The sequence below is a fragment of the Plectropomus leopardus genome, chromosome 4 (genome assembly GCF_026936395.1).
Source record: "Plectropomus leopardus strain MGB_pleo_1.0 chromosome 4, ASM2693639v1, whole genome shotgun sequence".
In the NCBI taxonomy this organism is placed as follows: Eukaryota; Metazoa; Chordata; class Actinopteri; order Perciformes; family Serranidae; genus Plectropomus; species Plectropomus leopardus.
Window position 1 is genome coordinate 20,093,367 of NC_142179.1, and position 24,396 is coordinate 20,117,762.

Consider the following 24,396-nt stretch of genomic DNA (forward strand, 5'->3'; position numbering starts at 1 on the left):
CAGTTTTCATGTGCTGCATTCAGATACCTTTCATTCAGATACCTTTCATTACCATTTCAACCTCTGAAAAATGCAAAAATTTAAAAAAAAAAAATTGCATTTCTTTCATTAACACAGGAAAAAATAATCAGCAACTACAAAAAATAATTAACAGGTGACAAGGGAATTATCTGATTAGCTAGGGATGGGGGGTGGGGGGGGGGTTACAAAAAAAGGGATAAAATCCAAAGAGCTATGTTTATATATATATATATATATATATACACACTCTTATGTATTTAAAATTTTGTGACAGAAAAAAAAGTATCACTTTCTTGAGGTCATTTTCTTGTTGTTTTTTTTTCACATCTTCCTTTTTAAAAAAATATTTTCAGTTAATTTTCTTGTAACTTTTCACTTATTTCTTGCTAATTTGTTATACTACTCCTCGCTCTCTTCCCGTGTTTTTGAAAAATATCAAGCCAATTTGCTTGGGTTTCAAAGGCTTAAATAACACTGTTGTTTTTCATCATTTTCTTTTAAAAGCAACTCCTCTTTAATACTGCTTTGTTTGGTGCATAAAATGTTTTTCAGTTTTTTGTTAAGCCCCTGTTACAGACAGCAATAGAGAGATACAATGAAGGTCACTGGCTGAACACAAACTTGGGTTGTTAGGGTTCTTGAATGTCTATCCATCAACTGTGTCTTCCTCCCTGATGTGTTAAATAGAATCAGAATCTGCTTTATTGCCAAGTCGGTTTTCACATACAAAGAATTGGCTTCAATGTGTTGGTGCATAACATAAATACAGTAAAGAACATGAAATGAAAAATCAAGAAATATACATATATAACAGAAGGAAATTATAATTAGAATATCTGATTTAAAATGAAAAAGCTGTGTAGTGCTGCTGTGCTACAAGAAAGTTACACCCATTTTGGTATTAATTAGTGCTGCCATTTTTCTAAAGAGGGCAGTCTTACACTAAGGGTAAGGTAATAGGGTCACTAGAATCTATAGGTTTCTTCCTCTTGGAGGATGGATGAACACAGCAAATGTTGTGCCAGGCTGGTCGCTTGTTTTCAAGATGTTGGTGATGGGTAAGCAAACAGGAAATTAAACAAAGTGATGGATAGAGAGAGACCGCATGACCTACAAAACCTGGTAAAAGTTAATTACCATATCTAAATTGGTGATAATCCAAACCTCATGACACAACTTCAAAAAAACCTTCCTCTACATGAGAACTGTCTATAATATTGAGCCTGAGGTCACACATGACTTTTAGCCAGTACAGTGAGGTCCTCGCTGAGGCCAACAGGAGTAAGTAACACATAGACACACAGTCAGTCTCACCCTTGTTGGCAGTAGGGGCACTGGGCGTGGTGGAAACAAGCGTGGGTGCTTCTCTCCACGCTCGCTCCAGGCTGTTATGCTGCTTGGCAAGCTGCTCAATAGTCTCCTCTAGGTGGGTACGTTGCTCTCGCTCATACTGCAGCGCCCGCTGCCATCTCCTGCTGTGGGTCTCTGCTAGGTCCAAGAAGTCTCGACACGCCTGGGGGGGGGGCACATGCACACAAGAACATAAACACATAGGCAGAATTTAAAGTTAAAATTTTACAATAAACATTTGATACAAAAATCTGGTGTTCACCTTTCTCAACAAGGTGCAACTTACTCTATACTTGCTACACTATGACTAACAGATCAGCTTTTGGCATTTAATGATGATTTTAGAAATGAGTGGCTTGCTTTGGTTCTTTATGAATGCTTCCACCCTCATTCGAGTCAACAGATAATACTATAGTGGAAAAAATCATTAAGATATATTTTTTCCTGAAGTCTTACAACAATATTACAAGAAGAACATTGGGATTGAAAAAGACATTCATAACAATCATTTTTATCAAGGCTATTTATCTCCATTGTTTCAAGCAGTCGTCAACATCTTAATGAGCTGTTTGCAAAGCATTTACTGTGTCTGCCTGCTGTGTCAAATGTGCCACGGGGTGCAGTATAGACATAGAAAGCATCATTGAGTGATGAGCTAGAGGTTAAAACTGACTGCAGAGCAGACTACATTTGCGTCCAGCGGGGGCATCATTGTTGCTGCCTTGCTTTTACTGAGAGGTTACTTCAGATCAAACGCTTATTACATGTCAGCATTTGTCTGACCGCATTGCCATGGAGTGCACTTGAAGGTCAATGAACCCAAATAACAACATACTGCTGACAACATGCATGATGAAAATGTCATGTGACAAAGTGGGCCTCAGAGGGGGGTTTCTCATTAATCTTGGGAGATTTTTTCATCACAATCCAGCATTTTGTAGCATTTTGTGGGGGCTCGTCATTCTTCTTCCCACATGAGTGGAACACATGTTTACATATGTTCCTCTCAGTGTTTGCAGCAAGTCTCTCTTTCAGAGTCAGAGGAGGCTGTTGAGAGTTAACCTGAACTACTTAGATAAAGATGTGGCTGCAGGCAGCGAGCCGGAGGGACAAATGCGACACTCAAATAATCCGTGTCCTGGCCTGTGAGAGTGCAGTATCACTTTGTGGCAGCAGGAAGAGAAACAAGGATGCGGTAACACCTGACTCCTTCCTTAATATGTTTCCAGACAACAGGACATCTGTCTGATGACAAATACTTTTCAGCCCCCGACCAAATGCAGCATATTTCTCTCTCTCTCTCTCTCACGCTTTTTCTGTCTTGCACACAGACAATATTACACTGATACACTGTTTTGTCCTGTGTTTGAAAGAGTTCATATTTTTTGTGACATTTGAAAGCCATCTCTTAGTGTATTCAAGATGTGTAACAAGTCTTTAATCCTACCAAGCAACTAAATTAATGCTTTAAATCCAGGGTCTTCAAAATTTTGCAGACCAAGTACCCCTTAGCCGAGAGAGCGACAGAACAGAGACCCTGTACTACATCTATTGTATAAAACTGAGTTGCATATCACTGTAAATTGGGCCTTCAATAACATGTAGGGTGGCCAGATCCTCTGTTAAAGACCCACGCTCTGAATTTAAGATGTATTGTTATATATATTATATATAGAATGTAACCATATTAACTTAACTTGCTGTCTTGCAAAACATCCTAACTGACATTTCCTCATATATGGCCAAGACAGAGAGAGAAGAAACCAGGAACAGAAACAACTCAAACCGAGAGCTAAAACTATAACTTTACACAAACACTGCACGACACTCACACCACCAACAGCATCAGTATTTCATGCTGTTCATGTAGTTACTATGACCATTCACTGATCATGCGTAAGTGTGGATTTTCTGACCCTGAACAGAGGGTAAGTGGCATGTTTGATAAACACACAGTCATACAGTTATTAAAAAATGTATTTAATTTCATATTAAAAATAAATGAAAAAGCCTAAAATGAAATGTGTTCTCCAGCAATGCCAATTTATAACTCAATGTATTATGTTATTCCAAAAATCAAGATGCCACACCATTACTGACAAGTTTAGAACTATCCTGTGTGTTAAGGCTGGGCAATTAAGGCAAGGAAAACACCTTTAATTTGTTTAACATATAGATCAATAACTGAAGTGACTTATGCTCATGTTGTTGTTGCTTAAAAAAGTAACGCATCTGTACAGACCAAGTGGTTTTACTGATAAACATTTTTTTTTAAGAATGATTAATGGTTCTCAGTCATTATATGTCGATAGTACTTCTTATCCCTTACAAATGTTCAAATGTTACATTTCTGTAGCTATATGTATTTTAAAATATAACCCTCTTTTGCTCAAAACAGAAATAATGGAAATCACAAAACATCTGATATCAAAAACATCCAATCAAACTCTTACCTCCAGCAGCTCGCATGAAGTGTCTACACTTCGATATCTGAGCCTCACTTTAAATGTTACAAGTGCATGTTACGTTATGGTCCACTTCCTCAGACATGCCCATGATATGAAACTCAACACCCACTTTAAAAAGTATGACAGTTCCACTTTTTTATGCTGAGTCTCTGCTGCAAACTCAGACTGCATGTGACCTCCGTTTGAGGAGGAAGACAGGGTTGATAAAGGCTAAAGAAAAGTGAATGGGCATGCAGCAGGGGACAAGTAAGTAAGAGGTGGCATCATCACCAATTTCTCAGTTTTGAGATCAATAAAGTATATCTATCTATCTATCTATCTATCAGTTTGTTTTAAATGAAAAGTTGTTAATGATGTAGATGTGGAGAAGCGTACAATGAACTTGACTTAAGTTTCATGTGATTAAATCAAACAAACATAAAGTGGTAGGTGTGGCAAAGCATGTACACACAAAAAGGCAAGAGCCTGGATTCAATGACACACCCAACAAGTTACATCACGACTAAATGAACTAATGCAACCCTCTCCACAGGCCAGGGTCAGATCACACAGAGCATGCAGTTGTGTCTTGCCGCTATGGCCTCCTTCTACCCTTAAAGGGACAGTCCACCCCCAAATCAAAAACAGGTTTTTTTTCTCTTTCCTGTAGAGCTCTTTATTAGTCTAAATTATTGTGGTCTGCGTTGCCGAGTGTTGGAGAATTCAGCTGTAGAGATGTCTGCCTTATTTCTAGTATAATGAAACTGGATGGCACTGGGCTTGTGGAGCTCAAAATGCCAACATTTTAAAAAACTTAACAGCAATGTCTCTTTCCACAAATCTCGACCCAGTTACTCAAGATAATCCACAGACCTTGTTGAGAGCAGTTTTATGTTGGAACTATTTTCTTCATCTGCCAGTATCAATGCACAGAACAAAGCATGCATCTACTGCTAGCTCACTTAGCATCACTGAGCTTGCTGACATAACAGCTCAACCAAGGAGGACGCCATTAATGTTTAATAGTCTTTTATCCATGAGTGGATGCATGCTCCTTTCTGTGCATTGATGTGGTTAGCGGGTGTAGTTCAGTAGAAAGAAAATAGTTCCTACACATAATTGTTTACAGCAAGGTCTGTGGATCATCTTGAGTAACTGTATCATGATTTCTGGAAAGAGACATTGCTGTTGAGTTTATCAAAGGTTTTTTTTGGGTGCCTTAAGCACCAAAAGCCATGTGCCATCTAGTTGAATTATATTCAAGAAAAGTCAGACAACTCTACAACCAATATCTCCAACACCCCACAACTCACACCAAAACAATCTAGATTGATAAATAGCGCAACAGGTAAAAGGAAAAATATGTAGTTTTTATTTGGGGATAAATTCTTCCTTTAACCTCTCCTTACATGCATAGCACAATTTCTTTGGAAAAGCACGTAAAACTTTATTTATATCCAAGTAAATGCCTTAACAGTGGCTGAAGATATGTCTGCAGATTTCCAAATACCAAAATCCTGCACTGCTTTCTGCTTAAAAGAGCCATTTACAAGACCAAAATCACCACACAATTTGTGGCAGCACTTCTTTCTCATTAGAAGAACATTCTTGGCAAACCTAATGGCATTTTAATGAGTTGGGCAATCCAAGAGGGTCTATTTTACTGCTTGTCCAGTAACTCTCAATTTCCCATGACCATTAATAAAGAAAATAGATGACAGCAAGAAACAAAGGGCTCTTCATTTTGAGCAACGGCCTTTCACATAATCTAAGAGTGTAATCAAGATTTTTTTTTTTTTTACATGTCATAACAGTGTGACTCAAGTCTCTTAACAAGCTGTATTAGCACACACTTAAGCAGTCAGGAGTTATAATTTACTGCCAGAATTAAAACCTTATCTCAAAGTCAACACACGTGTAGTTTTTACAACAAAATCTGACTAAATTATTTTACAGCTAAAAGCCAGACAGACAGGCATGCATTATGGGAAAAATGAACATCCACATGCACATGAGTACACAGTGCTATCGACAAAATCATGAAGAGAGAGAAGCAGGGACAAAAGGCAAACCTTGTGTGACTGTCCTGTTTAAATCAGAGCAGGTCTGTCTGTCTGACTGTAGTCAAGAAGGTTCTGACATTTCTCACCAGGCGGATAGGGTCGAGGGGTTTGAGAGGGGGGAGCAGGGGCTATTCCTGTCCCCCACCCCCCACTATAATATCTAGTATCACTCCTTCAGGACCTCGACTCTCCCTGACCTCTTGTCCACTACTAACACACTGTAAAGCCCATGGTATTTACCGTTGAGGAGAGTGGAGCAGAGCCAGATACAGTAGAGCATATGCTGGTAATGAGAGCCAACACATGGTGGTCACTGAAATCTAAGTGGTGTTTGTTGTTGTGTTGAGTTAAATGTGGCTGATAAGGTAAAGCCATGCTGCAATATGTTATTTTGGGAGAGGGTATTTCTATGGCTTTTCCAGAGGTTTCTCTTTCTTTTTCAAAGTTTTTTTTAACCCTTTGAAACCTGGATTGACATCAGTTGGTTTTGTTATGTTAGTACACCTTTAACAAGTTTTTAAACCTTTGAAATTAAAAAAAAAAAAAAAGATTTGATTTCTTTTGAAAACTAGGCAAATTTTTAAATTTTAAAACAAGGATGGAGTTTCATGTACAATGTACAAACTGCACAGCCCAAAAAGTCAACGTGTGATTTTAGGACATACAAATACAACTGACTTATTTCAACAGCAGATATGTTGGTACTGAAATGTTATAAAGCTACAAGCACCGGGACTCACCCTCAACTCTACCAATTTAGTTTTAGATAATCATTTTTAAACATTAAACATACTGTAAAAAGTAAAGTTTCTTTTGTGTATATCTAGATAGGGAGTGGGCCCTCGTCCACAGAGTCGGCCATGTTCACCACCCTGCTTCTACAGTAGCCCAGAATGGACAAACCAAACACTGGCTCTACATTTTGGTGTTTATGCATTTTTGCATTGGCCACACTAGTTAGAAACCCCTCCTCAACAAGCAGCATTGCTGATTTTTTTAATGTGAAACTGCTTTGGTCAGTGTTTTCACCAGTATAAATCACTGGGTCTGTTGGTTTTGGAGACAAATACACCTCTGTGGATAATTCAGCTGGAAGGTAACAACCTCTAAAATGTCTCGATCTTAAGTTATCAGACAAAAAAAGATCAGCAAGCATTAGCAGGAGCTGGGCAGAACAGGGTTGGAGAAACACTGATCTGTTACCTGAAACTGCTGTATTCAGTGTTTTTGCTGGTATAAATAATCTGGTATGTTTGTTTGGGTTTGTTTGTGCAAAAAAACACTGAAGAAATTCTAACCAGGAGAAATTTCTGCTGGTTGCAATCTGCAATCCTCACCGCTAGATGCCACTAAAACCTACACACTGCTCCAACAGATCTAGTGCTTCTCTAGGTCAGCGGTCTTCATGCCTGCAGTTCACAACGCTTGTTAAAAATGCCTCTCTGTAAAGTGATCTCATCTCTCATCACTCACTAACCAGAGCATTATAGATGACTAGCTTCAGTGTCGCATTGATCGTGCGCTCACTGCTGCGGCATTGTGAAGTGTGGTCTGTCCCACCTACTTACATTGATCATAGCATTGGAAGTGATGCGAAAGAGGGTGGCTCGCTCATTGACTGCTTTGATCTTCTCCCCGCCCTCTACAGGGACTTTCAGACCCTCGAGTTCACTCAGAGAACGCTGCAAGGCCGCCCCATGCTTGGCAATCAGGTCATTACATGTGCTGAGGTCATCAAGCTTGCTGACGAGTATCTTCAGGGTGCCCTGAATCTCGCTGCGGTCCGACTGCGATGTAGGCTCCTCGTCCCCCGAATCATCTGCAAGGTAGAGATCAAAGTTTACATATATACTGTCTTGAAATAGAGAGGAGTCTTGGGATTTGTTTGCACACTTATCATGACAGAAGATAAACAAAAACAATTTAGAAAGGTTTTCCTTTGGAAAAATTTTGTGTAAAAAGTCTGCCTGCATGGCTGCTGAAATGCAAAAAACATACACACCCTCTTTTTTATGATAGATTTCCTATTAGAAATGACTCCCCAAGCTACCATGGCAAAAAATATCCAACTCCTTCATTGCTGGGTGACCTTGACTGACAAACCTCAATGACATATACTTCATTACAGACTTACTATACTGTCAATATAGGGTTCAATCAGTAAAGGTAGGGAGCTATAGTGGCCACAAAGTGTTGTTTTCCTGGTTTTGTTCGTTAAATAATAAAAAGGCGAAGAAAAAAAAGGTTAAATGGACAATTCACTTCAAAGTCAAAAACACATATTGATCCTCTTACCTATAGTAATATTCAGTCTGTGTTGTTTCGGTGTGAGTTGTCAGGTATTGGAGATATCAGCCTTCTGTGTGGTGATACACTTAGCAGGTGTTGTTTGGAAGAAAGAAAATTGTTCCTACAAAATGCTCACAAAAGATCTGTGGATTTTCTTGAGTAATCAATTCAAGATTTTTGGAAAGAGACATTATTGTGGAGTTTACAAATGACAGTGGCAGACATCTCTACAGACAATTTCTCCAACACTTAACAACTCACATACCACAACAATATAGATTGATAAATTAGCACCACAGGTAAGAGGAAAATGTGGATTTACACATGTCCCTAAAAATCTAAAGACAAATTACTTTCATTTAACAGTGATTTGTGCTTCTGATGAAATTAGTGTTAATTAAGCTGTTAATCAGATACTACAGATGGTTTCCTTTTAGACACATAAACAAACACATCAGACAGCAGTGACACACTAAATATGTCTGCAGAAATCTTAAGTGTCCTATCAAATGTAAAGGAAAGCTGTATCAGGGCCTTTGAATACACACAGCTTGTCCATGCCCATGAGCCTTTGCAGTAGCAACTGCCTTTTCACTATGATGTCACCAAAGAGAGGTTACTTGAGCTTAAATAGAACATTCGAGGAAAGTGTTGCAGCGTAAGCCCTGCATTGTATCCACATATGCGCACACTGCAAGCACACGCACAGAAAGACAGACAAATATAAGGGGTAAGACCAGAGTCCATAAACAGCCCAGTGACACTGTAAAAGTCAGAAATCCAAGACGAAAGGAACTCCTGATGTTCTAAATTCAAGTAGATGAGAAATATTTGCACACCTGTGTATCAAATCTACAATCACACAGAAGAACATTTCCTCAGCATGAAAGCATCTGTGTTTGTGTGTTTCTGTTTTATTAAATACAGCTAACAAAGCAAGCCCATATGGCTGGAAAAAATTAAAAGAAGCAGCTTCAATGCTGGCGTATTTCCTCTGGACACATTCTGGCGTGCTCAGAAACAGTCACATCTCATCAATCCCACCTGAGGAGTGATGTATAAAACTACTGCTGCTGCTAAAACTGTGAACACAGATGACAGACAAAAAGGAGCAGGAGGATGTGGAGAAAAATAAGGACATTTAGGACACTGTTTATCTCAACATGGGAAATACATTTCTTCAATTGTGACAGACAGCCTCTCCTCCCTCTAATCCACCCTGCTGACCTTCTAATGTGTAGAAACTGCTGTCTTCTACACTCCACCATACAGAGCATGCTTTGTCACACTGAAAAGGTCTGTTATGTAGCTGATAGGAGAAACTGTCATAGTCTTGGTGAGACGCAGCACTACAGCAACACTTTCTCCTGAGAACATGGCAGCTGGCTGTGACCTCACAGAGGAAGAGACTGTCACACCATGCAAGTTAAACATGGATCTCCGCCTGGGGGAAGCGGGTAACCAGGCATTCTCAGGACTACATCATGTAACAGCAATATAATGAGTTCACCTTTGACCAGGACCTTTAGTACATAAAGCTTAACTGAGAAACAAGCAGCACAGAGATATCTCTCCACTGGATATAGTATTGTTAAAGGAGCTGTATGCAACATTCAGGGCATGTATGATTCAGAGTCTGAGCTGGGATTGTTTGCACATGCCCCTCAACATTGAGGTGGCTAAGCCAGCGGCTAACAGTTATTGGTACTAACAACACGGGCAGTACAAAGACGGTAACAGTGCTGACAGAGCTAACAGTGTAAACGTGGGTCTGGCTGGTGTTGCCAGCAGTAACTGCTGTATGAGCACAATGCAGAACAACCACACAGGGACTCACATGCACTAACATGCACGCACAGCCAGCCGAGCTACTACAACCAACGACAGAGGAGCTCACATTAAAGGACACGCAGAGAGGGCATTACTTCATTCTCTGGTCAGGATGCCATTACTCGGCTATATCTTTACAGAACAAATAGTGGTTTGCTGCTCATGCTAATGCTCCCATTACAATGTTTTTAAAATTTAGTTTTGTTAAATATAATAGCATTACATTGCACAATAATATGAAGAGGTTCCTCTACTCCACTACTTTTTTTAACAGTTTTTGACTCACCAGTCAAAGCAAACGTGACAGTATTAAGAGTATGGCCTAACATTTTCTCCATTTTGAGACCAAACCAATAAAAAATTTTTGAAAGTTTACAAAGTCATAAAATGATGCTCGTAGGAAGACAGTAAGTTGGTCTTTTGGGGGGGCATTACTTTGGTTCAGACTGAACATCTATGAATGGATTTAAATTTCTATTAAATTTTGTACAGATATTCATTGTGCCTTGATGATTATTTCTTTGCTGATCTTCTGACTTTTCATGTTGCATGACCACAAGTTTGACATCTGTGATTTTAGTCAAGTGTCTTAACAATTAGATGGGTTGTTATGAAATTTGGTTCAGACAGAAAAATAGTAAAAACTTTGTTGTTCTTCTGACATTTTATTTGTCAAAACTGCCATTTGTCCAACAGTGTATGTAGAAGAAGTAGTTCATGACCAAATACCACAAAAATAAAACGGACTTCTCATCATCCTCAGCTCAGCTGTAGTTTTGAGTTTAGTGCTAATTAGCAGATCTCTTAACTAAAATGGTTATTAACAGCACTGTACCTGCCATCATATTATCATTCTCACTGAGAGCATGTTAGCATGCCGATGCGCTAAACTTAACACACTGCTGTGACTAAGAACAGCCTCACAGAGCTGCCAGCATGGCTGTAGTCTCTTTTTAAAATTGCCTCAAAACACATCTTTGGCATTTCTGCAATTTATTAGCTGACATATGATCTCCTTTCACTTCACTTTAACAGCAACACAACCAGAGTCGATCAAATTCATTTTCTGTATAGACTAATGCCTAGCATTGCCTATACTCTGAAGCAGATAGACATATTAAACTACAACTTGCTGATATTAAAATGTAAATTGGGCTCCAATAAACACAACAACATTACAAATATGACCACAAACAACAAGATGTGTTGAGTTTACTGTACTTCAGCATCAGATATATTGATAACAAATAGATGGGGCAAGGACAGAAAGAAAAGAAACCAGGGGAGGGTGAGCAAATGTACGAAGGAAAGAGGAGAAAAAAAAACTCTCACCATGTTTGCATTCCTGGGCATCCATTTTCACTCAAAGGTTACCAAAGTTCAGTCAGGGAGAAGCAGCACACGCACTGAGCTCAAGCCTCAGCGATAATGTGTCAACATGTTGAAAAGGCTTTCAGAGAGACAAAACTGTCTGTGCCATTAGAAAGGACAGACAAAAACAAAACAGTCCAGCCAAAGGTCAACCCAGCAGCCCGACATCAACAACAAACCCTAAACTGAGCATGAATCAGAAATCTGTGCGTACATTACCGGCCAGCAATAGAACAGGAATCAGATTACCCTGAAGTTCAATTACGTCACTGCAGAGAAATGCAGGTGAAGAAGAGGAAAAAGCTGACAACGTAAAGTCAGAAAATATACTGGAGTGTGAGTCAAGAGACGGGCAGCTGCAGTGCAAAGACAAGCAAGAGACAGCGAGAGATGTGACTATGTTCAGAGAGAGTCTGAGAGGATAATGAAAAAGCCTTGAATTGATAAAGCGTGACTTCGGCAGAGCAGCTTTAAACAGATGTGTTAGCTGGAAAGTTGATTTTGAACTTCCTCCCACGAGGCAACAATAATCCTGGCCCAAATCACATGTGATTAGATAAATTCATGTTAGAGAGTAACAAAATAGTCTTCAATAGTATTTTTAACAATTTACAAGTAAAGGAGGTGAGAAAAGAAGAATTTTATTTAAAATGATATTTTGACATATCTCATATGATAAAAGACAGACTTATAACTTAACTCAAAGGTAATCAGAAAAATTGGCTCCAGCTGACTTTTTTTTCCAACTTTAAATGATGATATACAGTTGGGGCATTTAACCCTTTAAAATCTGGTTAAACATCAGTGTTCTTGAGCTGCATTCAGACAAATTGACTTGATTTCTTTCAAAAACATGGGGAAAGGGGGGTTATTAGACAATTATTTAAAAAAAACACTACAGGAAAATTTCCCAAAAACTAATTACAAATTATGTATTTCCACATCATTTACTTGTTTGTTTTCCTTTTTTAAAGCTTATTTTCAGGTAGTTTTTATGTAACCTTTTACTTATTTCTTGCTATTTTTTGGGCCATGTCTTATTAAGTTACTCATTGCATTCTCCTAATGTTTTTGAAAGAAATCAAACCAATTTGTTCAGGTTTCAAAGGGTTAAGAGAAAACTAAAATAAATGGCAAAGTGAAGACATTTGCAGCACTGCAGTGAAGCCTTGCTCTCATTATTCACCCTCATTCTGCCAATGAGTTCAGCAGCTCCAAGCCGATCCACTTAAAAATAAACTGTCACATGTACCAAGGCATATTTGTTTAGTGGAGACTGCTTACAGCACATCGCCTGCAAATCTAATTCTCTTTCCTAAATCTCACTGAAACAAGTTACGAGCTGCACGTTTGGCTGTTGGCTCTATAGTACAAACACTCTTCAACTTTGAGGAGAAACCAAGATACAAAGCTCTCTTTGATCTAAAATGAAGCCTTCACATGTGTGTCAGAAATGCCCTTTCTGCAATGTCCTTTTGGTTCACTGAGCCGCATCCATATAGGATCAATAAAATTTCAAGAACTACTGGACAACTGGTTTAAGCTATCAACCGTATATCACTCACCTGGAATAAAAAGTGAAGACTAGGTTCTACAATAAATCTGTGTCAATAAATACCTTGTCTATATGGTCTGTGTATCAGAGTCACATTTCCAACCCTTCCTTCCCAACAGCAGATGTGGATGGATGGCTCTCCGTAGCAATCGACACCACGAGGCAAGGCCAGGAGCCTATTACCACACAAGTCATGTCTCAAGGGCGGTCTACCTCCCCCCTTCCCCCACAGTCCGCTGCCTTGGAGAACACCCTGCACTGACACAAATGAAAGTCTGTTCCCACCGTTTTTCCACTGAACCCCCCTTCTCAGGAGATGATGATAAGATTAAAGCAAATATCTGTGTCTAAGGCATACAAGCTTACAGGTCACAGCTCATCAAGTCACAACATGTCAACTCTCATCTTCTATTTAACCTCAATATATGCACAGCTTCTTCACCCTTCACTCCTTTCTTTTTTTTGCATCTCAGTTTTGAGCACCAAAGAGCAAGGGAGAGAGAAAGAGAGGGTGCAGGACAATAACATGTTGGAGAGTGTAATTGGGAGAGCAGCAGTCTCACTGCCGTCCCACTGTCAGGGCTCGTCTCTTTGCTCGTCCCGGAGGACAGGCTGTCAGATCAGTGGAGCCAGGCCTCCGGCTGACAAGTTGTCACCCTGTGGCAGAAAGATGTGCACATCGAGCAGCCACGCACATGGGAGAAATGTCCTGCCCCTCTGGATTAAAGATGATATTTGAGCATACTGAAAGGCTTAATCAGAGGGGAAACTAGAGTTGGAGAAATTAACACGATTTTAAAGCAAAGAAATAGCTTTTATTACAGTTCATTTTTACAGGTCAGAGTCACTGTGTGCTGCTGTGGACTGTCGAGCAAACGAACATGCCAGCAGCAACATCATTTCTATGTCATTATGCAGGATTTATATTACCCTAAAATTTAAGTGAATTCTTAAATTTCATGCGTATAGCCGAATGAGGCCTTTGTCAGAGTGCATAGACTACAGTGTTTTGGGAAGAATCAAGATCAAAACAGATGTTACACTTAGTTCAGGTACACCTAACTAAAAATAATGCAGTCTAATACAGTGGCCCTGCAATAAATCCCACCCTGTTTCTTTGGCACTACCATTATATAATACCTATAAAATGTTATAATACAAGTAATACAATACTAATACAAGGCAACTTCAGTTACGTACCATACAACAGTCACATAGATGCTGGGCAGCATTGTAGAATATTCAACTACATGGAGTTCAATAACTAGTTTAACCACAATTTGCTTGGGATGCAGTTTCACTACATTCAAATCTCAGTAGCTTTTTCAGTAGTTAACTACTTTGGGTCATGTACTTTTTGTAGTAAATCACAAACTGCATTTTCACAGTATTTTAATTACATTTGTTGCACACAATATGGCACAATGTCACAACTCACTGGCCACAGTTGTCAATTTATGACAATCGTCTACTATTTCACTAAAATCACCTTTGGTTTACAACCAAGATGTCTGTAGTAAAATACTTTAAATTTTACTTCATTTTTACTGATTCCACCCCTACAATCGCTCCATATCCTCAAATTAAAACACATCCTCAAGCTTCCTAGGTGAGGATTGGCCTGACCTAGTCTCTAATTCAAACACACACACACACACACACACACACACACACACACACACACACACACACACACACACACACACACACACACACACACTATGAGATTCCAGACTCAGACTGTGTTCATTTCTGTGATGCAGTTTGAACATAGTTTAACTACTTTTTGAAACTAATTTTACTTTGACAAGATAATTTTCTGAGAGTAGTAAAGATATAGTTAAACTACTTTCCATTGTGAAGTAGCCAATAGTTTGGCTAACTACAGTTTTAATGTGGTTTCCCCAATTTAGTCACACACAAGGTTTGGTTTAAGCAACAAATGCATTTTGATAAGCTTGGGTAAAAATTGTACTTTGAAAGTACACATGCTGTGTCATTTCGGACTTTTTATATCAAACCAAAACAACAAACTTACCTTGTGCTGTTGGTGCCTAAACATAACCATATAACCCAAGCATACTGCATTGTAAGAGCAGACACTGTAGGCAAATAAATGAAATAAGTTGACATTTGTGTGACTTGACAGATATGTTAATGAACAAAGTTAAAAAAAAAAACAAAAAAAAAACATGCATTATGTTTCCTCCCAAACTTATTCGCTGTTGCAAATCAGTTGTCCATAAATGTCATTTCTAGGAGACAGAATTAAATAAATTCTACATTTATAAATGTTATAATGTTCATCTAATCTGCTTTTAAGAGGTTCTGATTCAACTTTATGGTCACGTTAGCAGCTGCAGGTTGTGACGCTGGTGATTTATATTATCTTACGTACTTTTTCTAATATTTAGTTTACCCTCATTCCTATAAATAAAGTGGCAAAATATCAGCAATCAGTTTTAACAAAAATGTATTCATATTTAACCATTCTAAAGTTAGAATTTATAGCTGCTGTTGTATTAAACTGCATTAAATAGTTGTAGGTCTACCAAATAAGCAGGTAACTAAAATATGCTATTATACAGTGTTATGTGGTGATTTCTTATTATTTGGCTCATTCTATTTTTTTTTCCTTTATCACACCAACACCATGTCACTTTTTATTGCTCAAGAGTCATAATTTTGCTTCTGCATGCATATTATATATATATCAGCACTGAAACAATCATGATTATCAGATAATGATTCCACTTATGCAGCCTTAGTGCAAATACAATAGTACAACCACAGAGAGAGTTTGTACATGTAGTTAAAAAAAGATTTATTTCAGTAGTGACAGCAAAGAAAGAGTGAGATGAGTGTTTTGCAGCTGACTGTTTTGATGGAGTGTGCAAGAGAAAGGGAATATATGAGAAGTACATCAGATACAGAAGACAGAACAAGGTAGATGGAGAGTGAAGATGCGTCCCCGGGGAGTGAGTGTAATCCTGGCCAGTAATTGCTAACTGGCTCCATACCTCCCCTGAGATACATCACAAGGAGACAAACAGAGGAGACAGCAGGTTAAAGCCAGTACTACGCCACTCAGCTCTCCACAAGCAAATGAGAAACTGTGCAGTGCAACTCATCACTGTCCTCAAAGCTGTGCAGTACAGCCTGCATCCAATCGAACACTCTCCGAAAGCAACAAACAACAAAAGAAAAGATTAACAGCAAACTGCAGCAACTAAGCAATGAGATATAATTCTGCAACATTTTTCATTATGTGCTGGGATAGACAAAAAGAAAAGCGATCAGACTGCTGACTATTAAGCTTTAGATTTATATTCTGGTTTGCCGAATACATTTTATGAATTCCCAGCTGGTGCATCAAACCTGTGAGAGGAAAATGGCTCTTGCTTACTGCATAATGTCTATAATCTGAAGGTTGAGATCATTAATTATCCTACAACTTTAGAATAATAACTTTGCTCATCTACACAAGTCTGGTCACTGTGACAGGATTTCCAGGAAATTACTGCAGTAATAAAAAAAGGTTTGCTGCTCTATAGAGACAATGAATCACAACTAGCAAAATGTGAAGCCTGCATTTACCAGCTGAAACAGTCTGCAGATATTCTCTTCATTGCCTGATCTACACTATATTTGAGATAATTTTGATCACTGTAAGGCAAAGAGCTTAATTAAAAACCCATGTATACAAGACCGGTAAGCGTACATAACTGAATGCATGGTCACACTCACATAAATTCTGCATTTACATTCATGCAAACATCTGCTCAGGCTGTGAGAGGAGGTTCTGTTGACAGCTGCCCCAGTTCTTGTAAAACAGGGCTGGTATGTATAAAAGGAAACATAAAAATAAGACAATGTTATTGTTTTTAAGAGGCATTTCTCATCAATAGAGGCACAGTATATCAGGTGCAACTCCACAACTCTGTGTGTATCTTAGTTCCAGTCTTAAGTGATTTTCTTGGGTGTGGCAATTTTAAAATAGCCGTTCATGAACTAACACATGCACACGATCATAATGCATGCATATTCTTGAGATATAGAATTATTGCTCACTTAAAAGTATAATCTTTAACATTCTTTTTTTTACATTATCTTAAGTTAAGTTGCCACTATTTTCTGAAACTGCCCTTCAATTCATTTAGAATGACTCTGTATATATTATTATTATATATTTTGAATGTTAGTGGCAGAGTCTGGCATTCCTGTGCTGGATTCAATGTACATCTGGGATTCTAATAATTTTTCCCATTTTTCCATTATATTAATATTGTGATATGAGACAAGATATTGGATATTATAGATTTTGGATATGGTAATAATGTAATTGTTGTATTTTCCAGATTTTAAAGGCAGCATTACAGTAAAATTATATAATTTTCTGAACTTCACAGTTCTAACTGTTCTGTTATTTGCCTTTACCCAATTAGTCATTATATCCACAATACTGATGACTATTCAAAAATATTCAAAAATCTCATTGTGTGAAAATTTAGTGAAAGCACCAACAGTCAACCCTACAATGTATGCCCAATAGCAATATTGAGGTATTTGGTTTATAATATCATGATATTTGATTTGAGCTGTATCACCCATCCCTAATTCAAACTGCCCTTGCATGCACAAAGGATCCATATCTAGTATTACTTTTGTAATTGTAATTTTAATCACCTCGTTTTGGGGACCTGCAATATTGAACTGGTCCAAGCTTGCTGTTACCACAGAATCTACAGGTCAAACACGTCTTGCAATTGCAGAATTCGACACTCCGCTTTGTGTTTAGCACATTAAGTTCATGCACCGTTTGTTAGTTGAATATTGGCTTCAGAGAATAAAATCATACACCAATACCTGGTTGAATACTAGTTTCAAATGGTATAATCCTACTCAAATATATTCATCTCAGCTCTAGGATGACATTAACCGTGGGATAATACAAGTATGTCTACTGTCAGAGATTTCACCATACTGTTCACCCTGTGGTAGCTCTGCTTGTTATATCTTTCTGTTTTTTCATAATTGATTTTGTGAAGATTTTATGCATCTCAAAAAACCTATATTGCAACTGAAGATTACATGACAAAGAGTGCTTTATCCATAAGGCCCACAAAGAATTGCAATGACAATTCTTACTAAACAAAACGTAGCAAGCTAGTTTTAACAAGTTGACAAGCATTTTGATCTTGCTGTTGAATTGCTGCCACTGTCTCTCATTGAACAGCCTGATAATGTGGAAAGAATTAGAAAAATCGTGATTCATGGGTCAGTAACCCAGGAATGCAGCAAGATCATGATCCATCATGCTAATTGTCCCGGTGCCAGCGCTGTGAGATAATGAGCCATGAAGGTAGCCATCAAACCAGAAAGGGCCTTCACAGAGCACTTGTAAAGGTGTCTCCAAAGTACTCTTAAGTTATGTGCATTAATATTTGAAGAATTCAAAATGATGAGCAGAGGAGCTCCAGGGGCTGACCCTGCGCTCTAACCCTTCTAAAAAGATGCATGCAGGGCGTGTAGGGACTTTGTGTATTTGCAACTAGGGAAGGATAAAAGTAAAATGTCAACTGTCTGAGCACACTAACAAGTCAGGTCAAGTCAAGTCAGCTTTATTTATAAAGCCCATAATCACAAATCACAATATGCCTCAGTGGACTTTACAGCATACGACATCCCTCTGTCCTGTGACCCTCACAAGGAAAAAAACCCCACAAAGTTTTCATGTTCAGTCTCAGAGCAGAAATGCCAACATACCTCACTAAGAAGTGATTGTCAAATTGATGTGGAATCTCACATGGTAGTACAGCTCCTAAATGAGGTTTTACACATCCACAAAACACTCGAAATAATTCTGTTCATCACAGCAGGCCGAGAACATCAAGACATTTCCACTGGGTAAGAAAAACATTTCGTTGCCTGACTGCAGATGCTGATTATCAGTGACTCAACCTTCAGCTTCATAGAAAAAATGTTTTACATGCAAAGGGACTAATGTTTCTGTTAAAAAAATAAATACAAATCAAGTGATGTGTCTACATATTAGTACAAAATGTGATACAAACTTTCTGGGATCTAGACAGTTCAAGAGGCAGACTTAAGCATATAGTAAATATGCACAGACAACTTCCACGACTACAACCTACATTTAATTGGACAGAAGTCAGAAAATGTTTTAGAGCCTCATCAGATTGCAATCAGGTTTGTTTAGCATAAAGAATTCAATCCAATCTTACACAATATAACTTTCGGTCTCTATGGTAGTTTTCTAATACTACCCTCCTCGTCTATTTTCACAAATCCCAGTTCCTACCTAAAACCGGAGCACTGCCTTCATGACAGTGACAATGACATGGCTGTCAACCAGAGATGATTGTTTGGCATGTGTGTGTCTCCCAGAGTGCTCTGTCATGCGGCGCTGTGACATTGTAAAGCATCTTATTATTCAGGCTGTTTTATTTGTTAATTTTTTCAGCAGTGGCCCAGCTAGAACAGTGAGCTCTCCAATTTACTAAGCTGAAGTGGTTTCCAGACCTGAGTTGTTCTACCAAGAAATGGTTTTTATTTTGGACCCCTGGAGGTTGAATAAGTTGCTTGGTAAGGACACTGGGTTCTGATTTGCATTCATATCATTAATCTCTTTGTTTATTTCATGTATCTTTATTAGTTAAATATTTTGTTGGTTGCACTAACTGCTATAGCTATTTAATTCCAAACACTTTATTTAGTAAGACAAGGAAAAATGCCAAACATTGGTTCTAATGTTACCCATGGGCATACTTTGGGCAAGTACGTAACAATACAACAGAGTTTTTTTTATAACACACACAAACACACACACTCATCAACAGTCAAAGTCAGGATTTTTGAAAAAGGTAATAAAAATCCTCATATTGTGTTTATTAAATATCTTTGACATTAAATATTTTTTAACTTTGCATAAATTGCATCATTAAAATTGAATTTGATCATAGATACCAGATACTTAATTTTGTGCTCCCTGTCGTTTCTGAGATATGGCCATTTAATTATCATACAAAATTTGTTTTTTCTTCTTAATTATAAAATATTTAGTAAAAAAAATGGTAGTCCCATGTGCTAAAAGACTAAATATGGTATGATAAGTTAAAAGCCAAATTTATTCAGATTTGTGCTTGGGCACATTTCCACAAAAGGAAATTCAAATCATCAGCTGTGGGCAAAAATGGGTTATGAAGTTGTTTATTGACTTGTAAAGAGCAGATAAGTGTTTTTTTTAAAGAAGCTATTTTAACATTAACAATTAAATGTTCTTAATATGTCTGTTGCTTTTAAATGGGGTTTCACAACATTTTTAATGTAGAAGCTAATTTGGCAAAACGAAAATGCCTGAGTGCTACTCATCAAGTTACGAGTTACCTTTTTCCACATATCATAATAAAAAAAAAATCATCAACTCCAATCCAAACCAGGTGACTGAGCTACTCGTTCCAAACTGACATGTTGTATTAAAATCCACATAAGAGGCATGTCAAATGTATTTTCTGTGTTCATTTTCAAATTCCACCATGTCTAACATCTCCATGGAGGCAACACCAGTATACGCCCATGTGTTTATACACAAGATCAAAGTACTTTCGTATTTGAACTAGCACTGACACATACAGGACATTTCATCTATTGCATTATGTTGTGACACTATCAGAAAACAGCTACAACTACAGTTTATTGTCTTCAGAGAACTTCAAAATATTGGCTCAGTGTTCAGAGTTGTGATGTGTTGGTTGGTTTGACTAATTTTCTTTGTGTAACTCAATCACATCCTAACATTTATATTGCAGAGAGCATGCAGAAGCCCTACTATGAAAAGTCTTAAAACAATATGGCCTATACCAACTATGCCAAACTCATTTCAGTGAACAAACAGGCAAATTGAGGAGACAAAGGGCCCTGGGCTTAAGAGCACAGCTGTTCAGCTCAACATTGTCCAACTATGCCATGGGCACAAAAAATGATAGATGAAGGGAGAGAGGTGGAAAGAGAGAATAAGATGGGCAGAGACATTGAGAAGAAAATGCGGCAGCAAACTCATTTCTTCATTGCTCCTCCAGAGATGCATATACAGTACATAAACAATAAAACACACTGTATAGGATTCTATTAACCTGCCACGAGCAGTGATCAAATACTGATTAAATCTATGCAAAAAAAAAGTCCTTTAATATTTGGACATGTTATGCAGACTAATACTGCCTGGATGTAGTCCTTAGTTACTGCCTTCTCACCATTCTGCCTGTCCTGCATTTGCACTTTTGGACCCTGGGAAAACACAAAACATTGCTTTTTCACTTTCTAATGGTGCAATGAACTCTACACACATAAGATGCAAACACAGATGCACGTTGCCAACACATCACATAGGCCTGGCAGGCCAACTCATCCATATGCAAATGGGAGGTGGAGCAGGCGCAAAGGAGAGAGGGGAAATGAGTCTGAGCAAGAGCAGTACAGGAGAAAGAAGGGAAAGAGGAAAGGAGACGGCATGCGGTGAGGAGTGCAGTATGAGGACACACTGCTCTTTTTACAGCACGAGGCGCTGCATTGTTAGAGGAAGGCTGCAGTGGTGTGAGCATCCGTGGCGACAGATGACAGATGTCGGACAGAGAGAAAGATGGATGGAGGGATGACAGCCACCTCACAGACACACGATGAGGAGGACATAGCAGGATGAGGAAGGTTTTGTCGTTGGACAGATGGAGAGGAGTGTGACAGCTCCGTGCTAATGTCTCCTAGCTTTAGCCATAGCTGTACTGACCCTGGTTGACTTTACTCAGGCAGCCCGAGTTGCAGAGGGAGCGGACCGTCCCCGGCTCCCAGCAGCTACGGCCCTTCATCCCACTCTCTGCAGGCCTGATCCCACTCCACGCTCCCTGAGATGCAACGCTGCCCTGGACCACTACATAATCCCAGCGAGGGGGGGCAGCAGCAGCGACTTTCCCTGTTCAGCACTGCAGCATGCACACATGCATACTCACACACATACATACAGTGCACATAGACCGGGGAGCGATGCAGGCGCTCCCTCGTGTAACTCCTATCTCCTCTCGTGCATTGCTTCCCTCTCTTCCGGAAACACACACGCACTCGGGATACACACATTCACAAAGCTCGGCACATTTACAATTCTCCTCCACATGCTTCTCTCAGTGCAGTGCAGATTGGAGAGGGAGGGAGCGATGGAGGGAGGGAGTGAGTGAAGCAGAGAGGAGATAGGACTCAGCAGCCAGCAGTCATCAACACAACTAAGACCAGAATGCATTGCTTCTCTCTGCTGCTTTCGTAGCCTGACAGAAAAAGTCAGCTATTTCAGGAAATGGCAGAGATGGTATTAAGTAAAGGCTATGTCGCTCATAAAATGACCACGAGGAGCTTATGTATGACGAAACATGAGGGATGAAAAGATTTCAGATTAAGTTTTCCCATATTAATTCAGATTGGTGCCATCAGACCAAGGGCAAAAGGTCAAATATGACATCCTTCACTAATTTTTCCCTCCAACTGATTCACGTGTCCTTCCTGTATTTTTCTGTCAGAATCTCCTAACAGTGCAGATCTCAAGCCGCAGATGGGCCACTTCAAATCTGCCCTCCCGTAGAAAGGTCACTGGACCAAAACAGCACAGTTCATACTGTAGATAGTCCCAGGATGCAATAACAAGCCTTTCTCTCTTCCTTTGCAGAGCAGGTGAAGGTTATCATTCCAGTATTACTGACAGAGTAAATATCACACCGTACTATAACTCAAGGTCACCTCTGCCATCTGAACCAATTCTCCTCTTCGAGATTAAACTGTGGACTTCTGTGAACACACACATGACATTACTGTAATTATGGCTGTCCCAGTCAAGTCTTTCTGCCTCTGATCCATCATTTGATATTGAGTATCTGCTGATGCTGAGTCCCGATCTGATACTTGTATTTACCTGGATAATAAAGCAGCACAATGCACACTTGAGATACTTTTAAATTATTTAAATCAATCTAGTGTATATGCTTGATAGTTTAATAGCTCTGCAATGCAATACGAGAAAAAATGTCTCATCCAAACAGTTCCTTAAGGGTTTTTATTTTATCTTAAAAAAATAAATAAATAACAAAGTAAACCAACTAAAATGTATCTTCAGAAATGTATCTCTCAAATTCATTTGGTGCAGGATTTGTTTTTATTTTTTTAAATAAAATAACAAAATAAACAAACTAAAATGTGTCTGAGATATAACCTGAATATCTGCAACAAACTGTGCTATCCATTTACGACACCTGTGTGACAGTGGAAACAAAGGATTGGGCGGGGCTGGTGATCAAAATAACCACGCAAGGGACATCTTTGACTGCAAGTCTAACAAATGACTGGCCTATAATAAATCAATATATCAATAAGGTACCTCGAGCTGAATCATGTCATGATGTACAGTATGACCCAGTGCGGCTGTCAAGACCACATAAACGAAGACCAAATCATTACCAAGAACCAAGTGTATCAAGACCGAGACAAGACAAAGACTTCTATTTGGCTTTCTTGCCATTATTCGATAGGAGAGGTGAAGATAGTCAGAGAGGGGGGGCGTCTTGCAGCAAAGGGGCCACGACTTCTGCAGTAAGGATTTTGGCTTTCAGACATGGGATTCAAGCTCTATAAAGTCAGTTACAGAACAAGACCAAAACTTTGAGGGGGTGAGACAAAGGCCAGACCAGTGTGAATCCCACACTGCATGACAGACTTATGATAAAATGTGGAACATGCAAACCGTAGGCACTCCTCAAATTGTTATGAAAGATCCATATTCTTATAAAAACACCCACAGAAAACAAATTAAGATCAGTTCACCTCTTTTATTGCCACACAACTATGTGTTTATGCATGATTGTAGCATGAGAATATCATGATAAAATAATCTAAAGGCATTTCATAGGAGCATTTTATGTTTTGGAACTTTCCTTTTTTTTCCAATTAGCAAACAAACACAAATTTAAAACCCATAAACTAAAACTGAAAATAGCAACAATAACAAATGGCAATTAACTAATGCAACGCAAAGAATCCAAACTCTGTTGGTTATACTAATCCAGACAAACATAAATAATAAATTAAGCCAGAACAAGAAAGTACAGGTCATGGACTAAGGTATTACAAAACACTTATAACTACCTTTATCATCACTGACATAAATGCAACAGTTTATTGTTTGTGATTTTGTTTTCAATTCTATTTTGTTTTAGTTTCAGATAATATAGTTCAGTCCTACACATATCTCCTTAGAGTTATCTTTGTTAAATGTGTTTGAAAATCTTATGAGCCATGTTGTTTCTGACCATGACTGTTATCAAACTGCCTAGCTTTAGTTTTAATTACTTTTAAATAATGAAATATCTAGCTCCAGGGGCCATCATTTATTTATGTTAACTATATAGAATATTGAAAC

The 24,396-nt window shown here is 38.6% G+C and overlaps 1 protein-coding gene across 4 annotated transcripts in view; it reads right to left on the reverse strand.

Annotated features, from left to right (window-relative positions):
* The window catches only part of osbp2b (oxysterol binding protein 2b), a 66,895-nt gene that overhangs the window by 18,249 nt on the left and 24,250 nt on the right, over positions 1-24,396 (reverse strand). For 3 of the 4 annotated variants that reach the window (XM_088076779.1, XM_042488046.2, XM_088076780.1), the window contains exons 3-4: positions 7,450-7,700; positions 1,336-1,534 (exon numbers count right to left, since the gene is read on the reverse strand). In XM_088076779.1, coding sequence (XP_087932905.1) covers positions 1,336-1,534; positions 7,450-7,700 — 450 coding nt within the window. Of the gene's footprint in view, positions 1-1,335; positions 1,535-7,449; positions 7,701-21,729; positions 22,059-24,396 lie in introns of those variants that run through there. The other variant, XM_088076781.1, reaches the window with a different exon arrangement.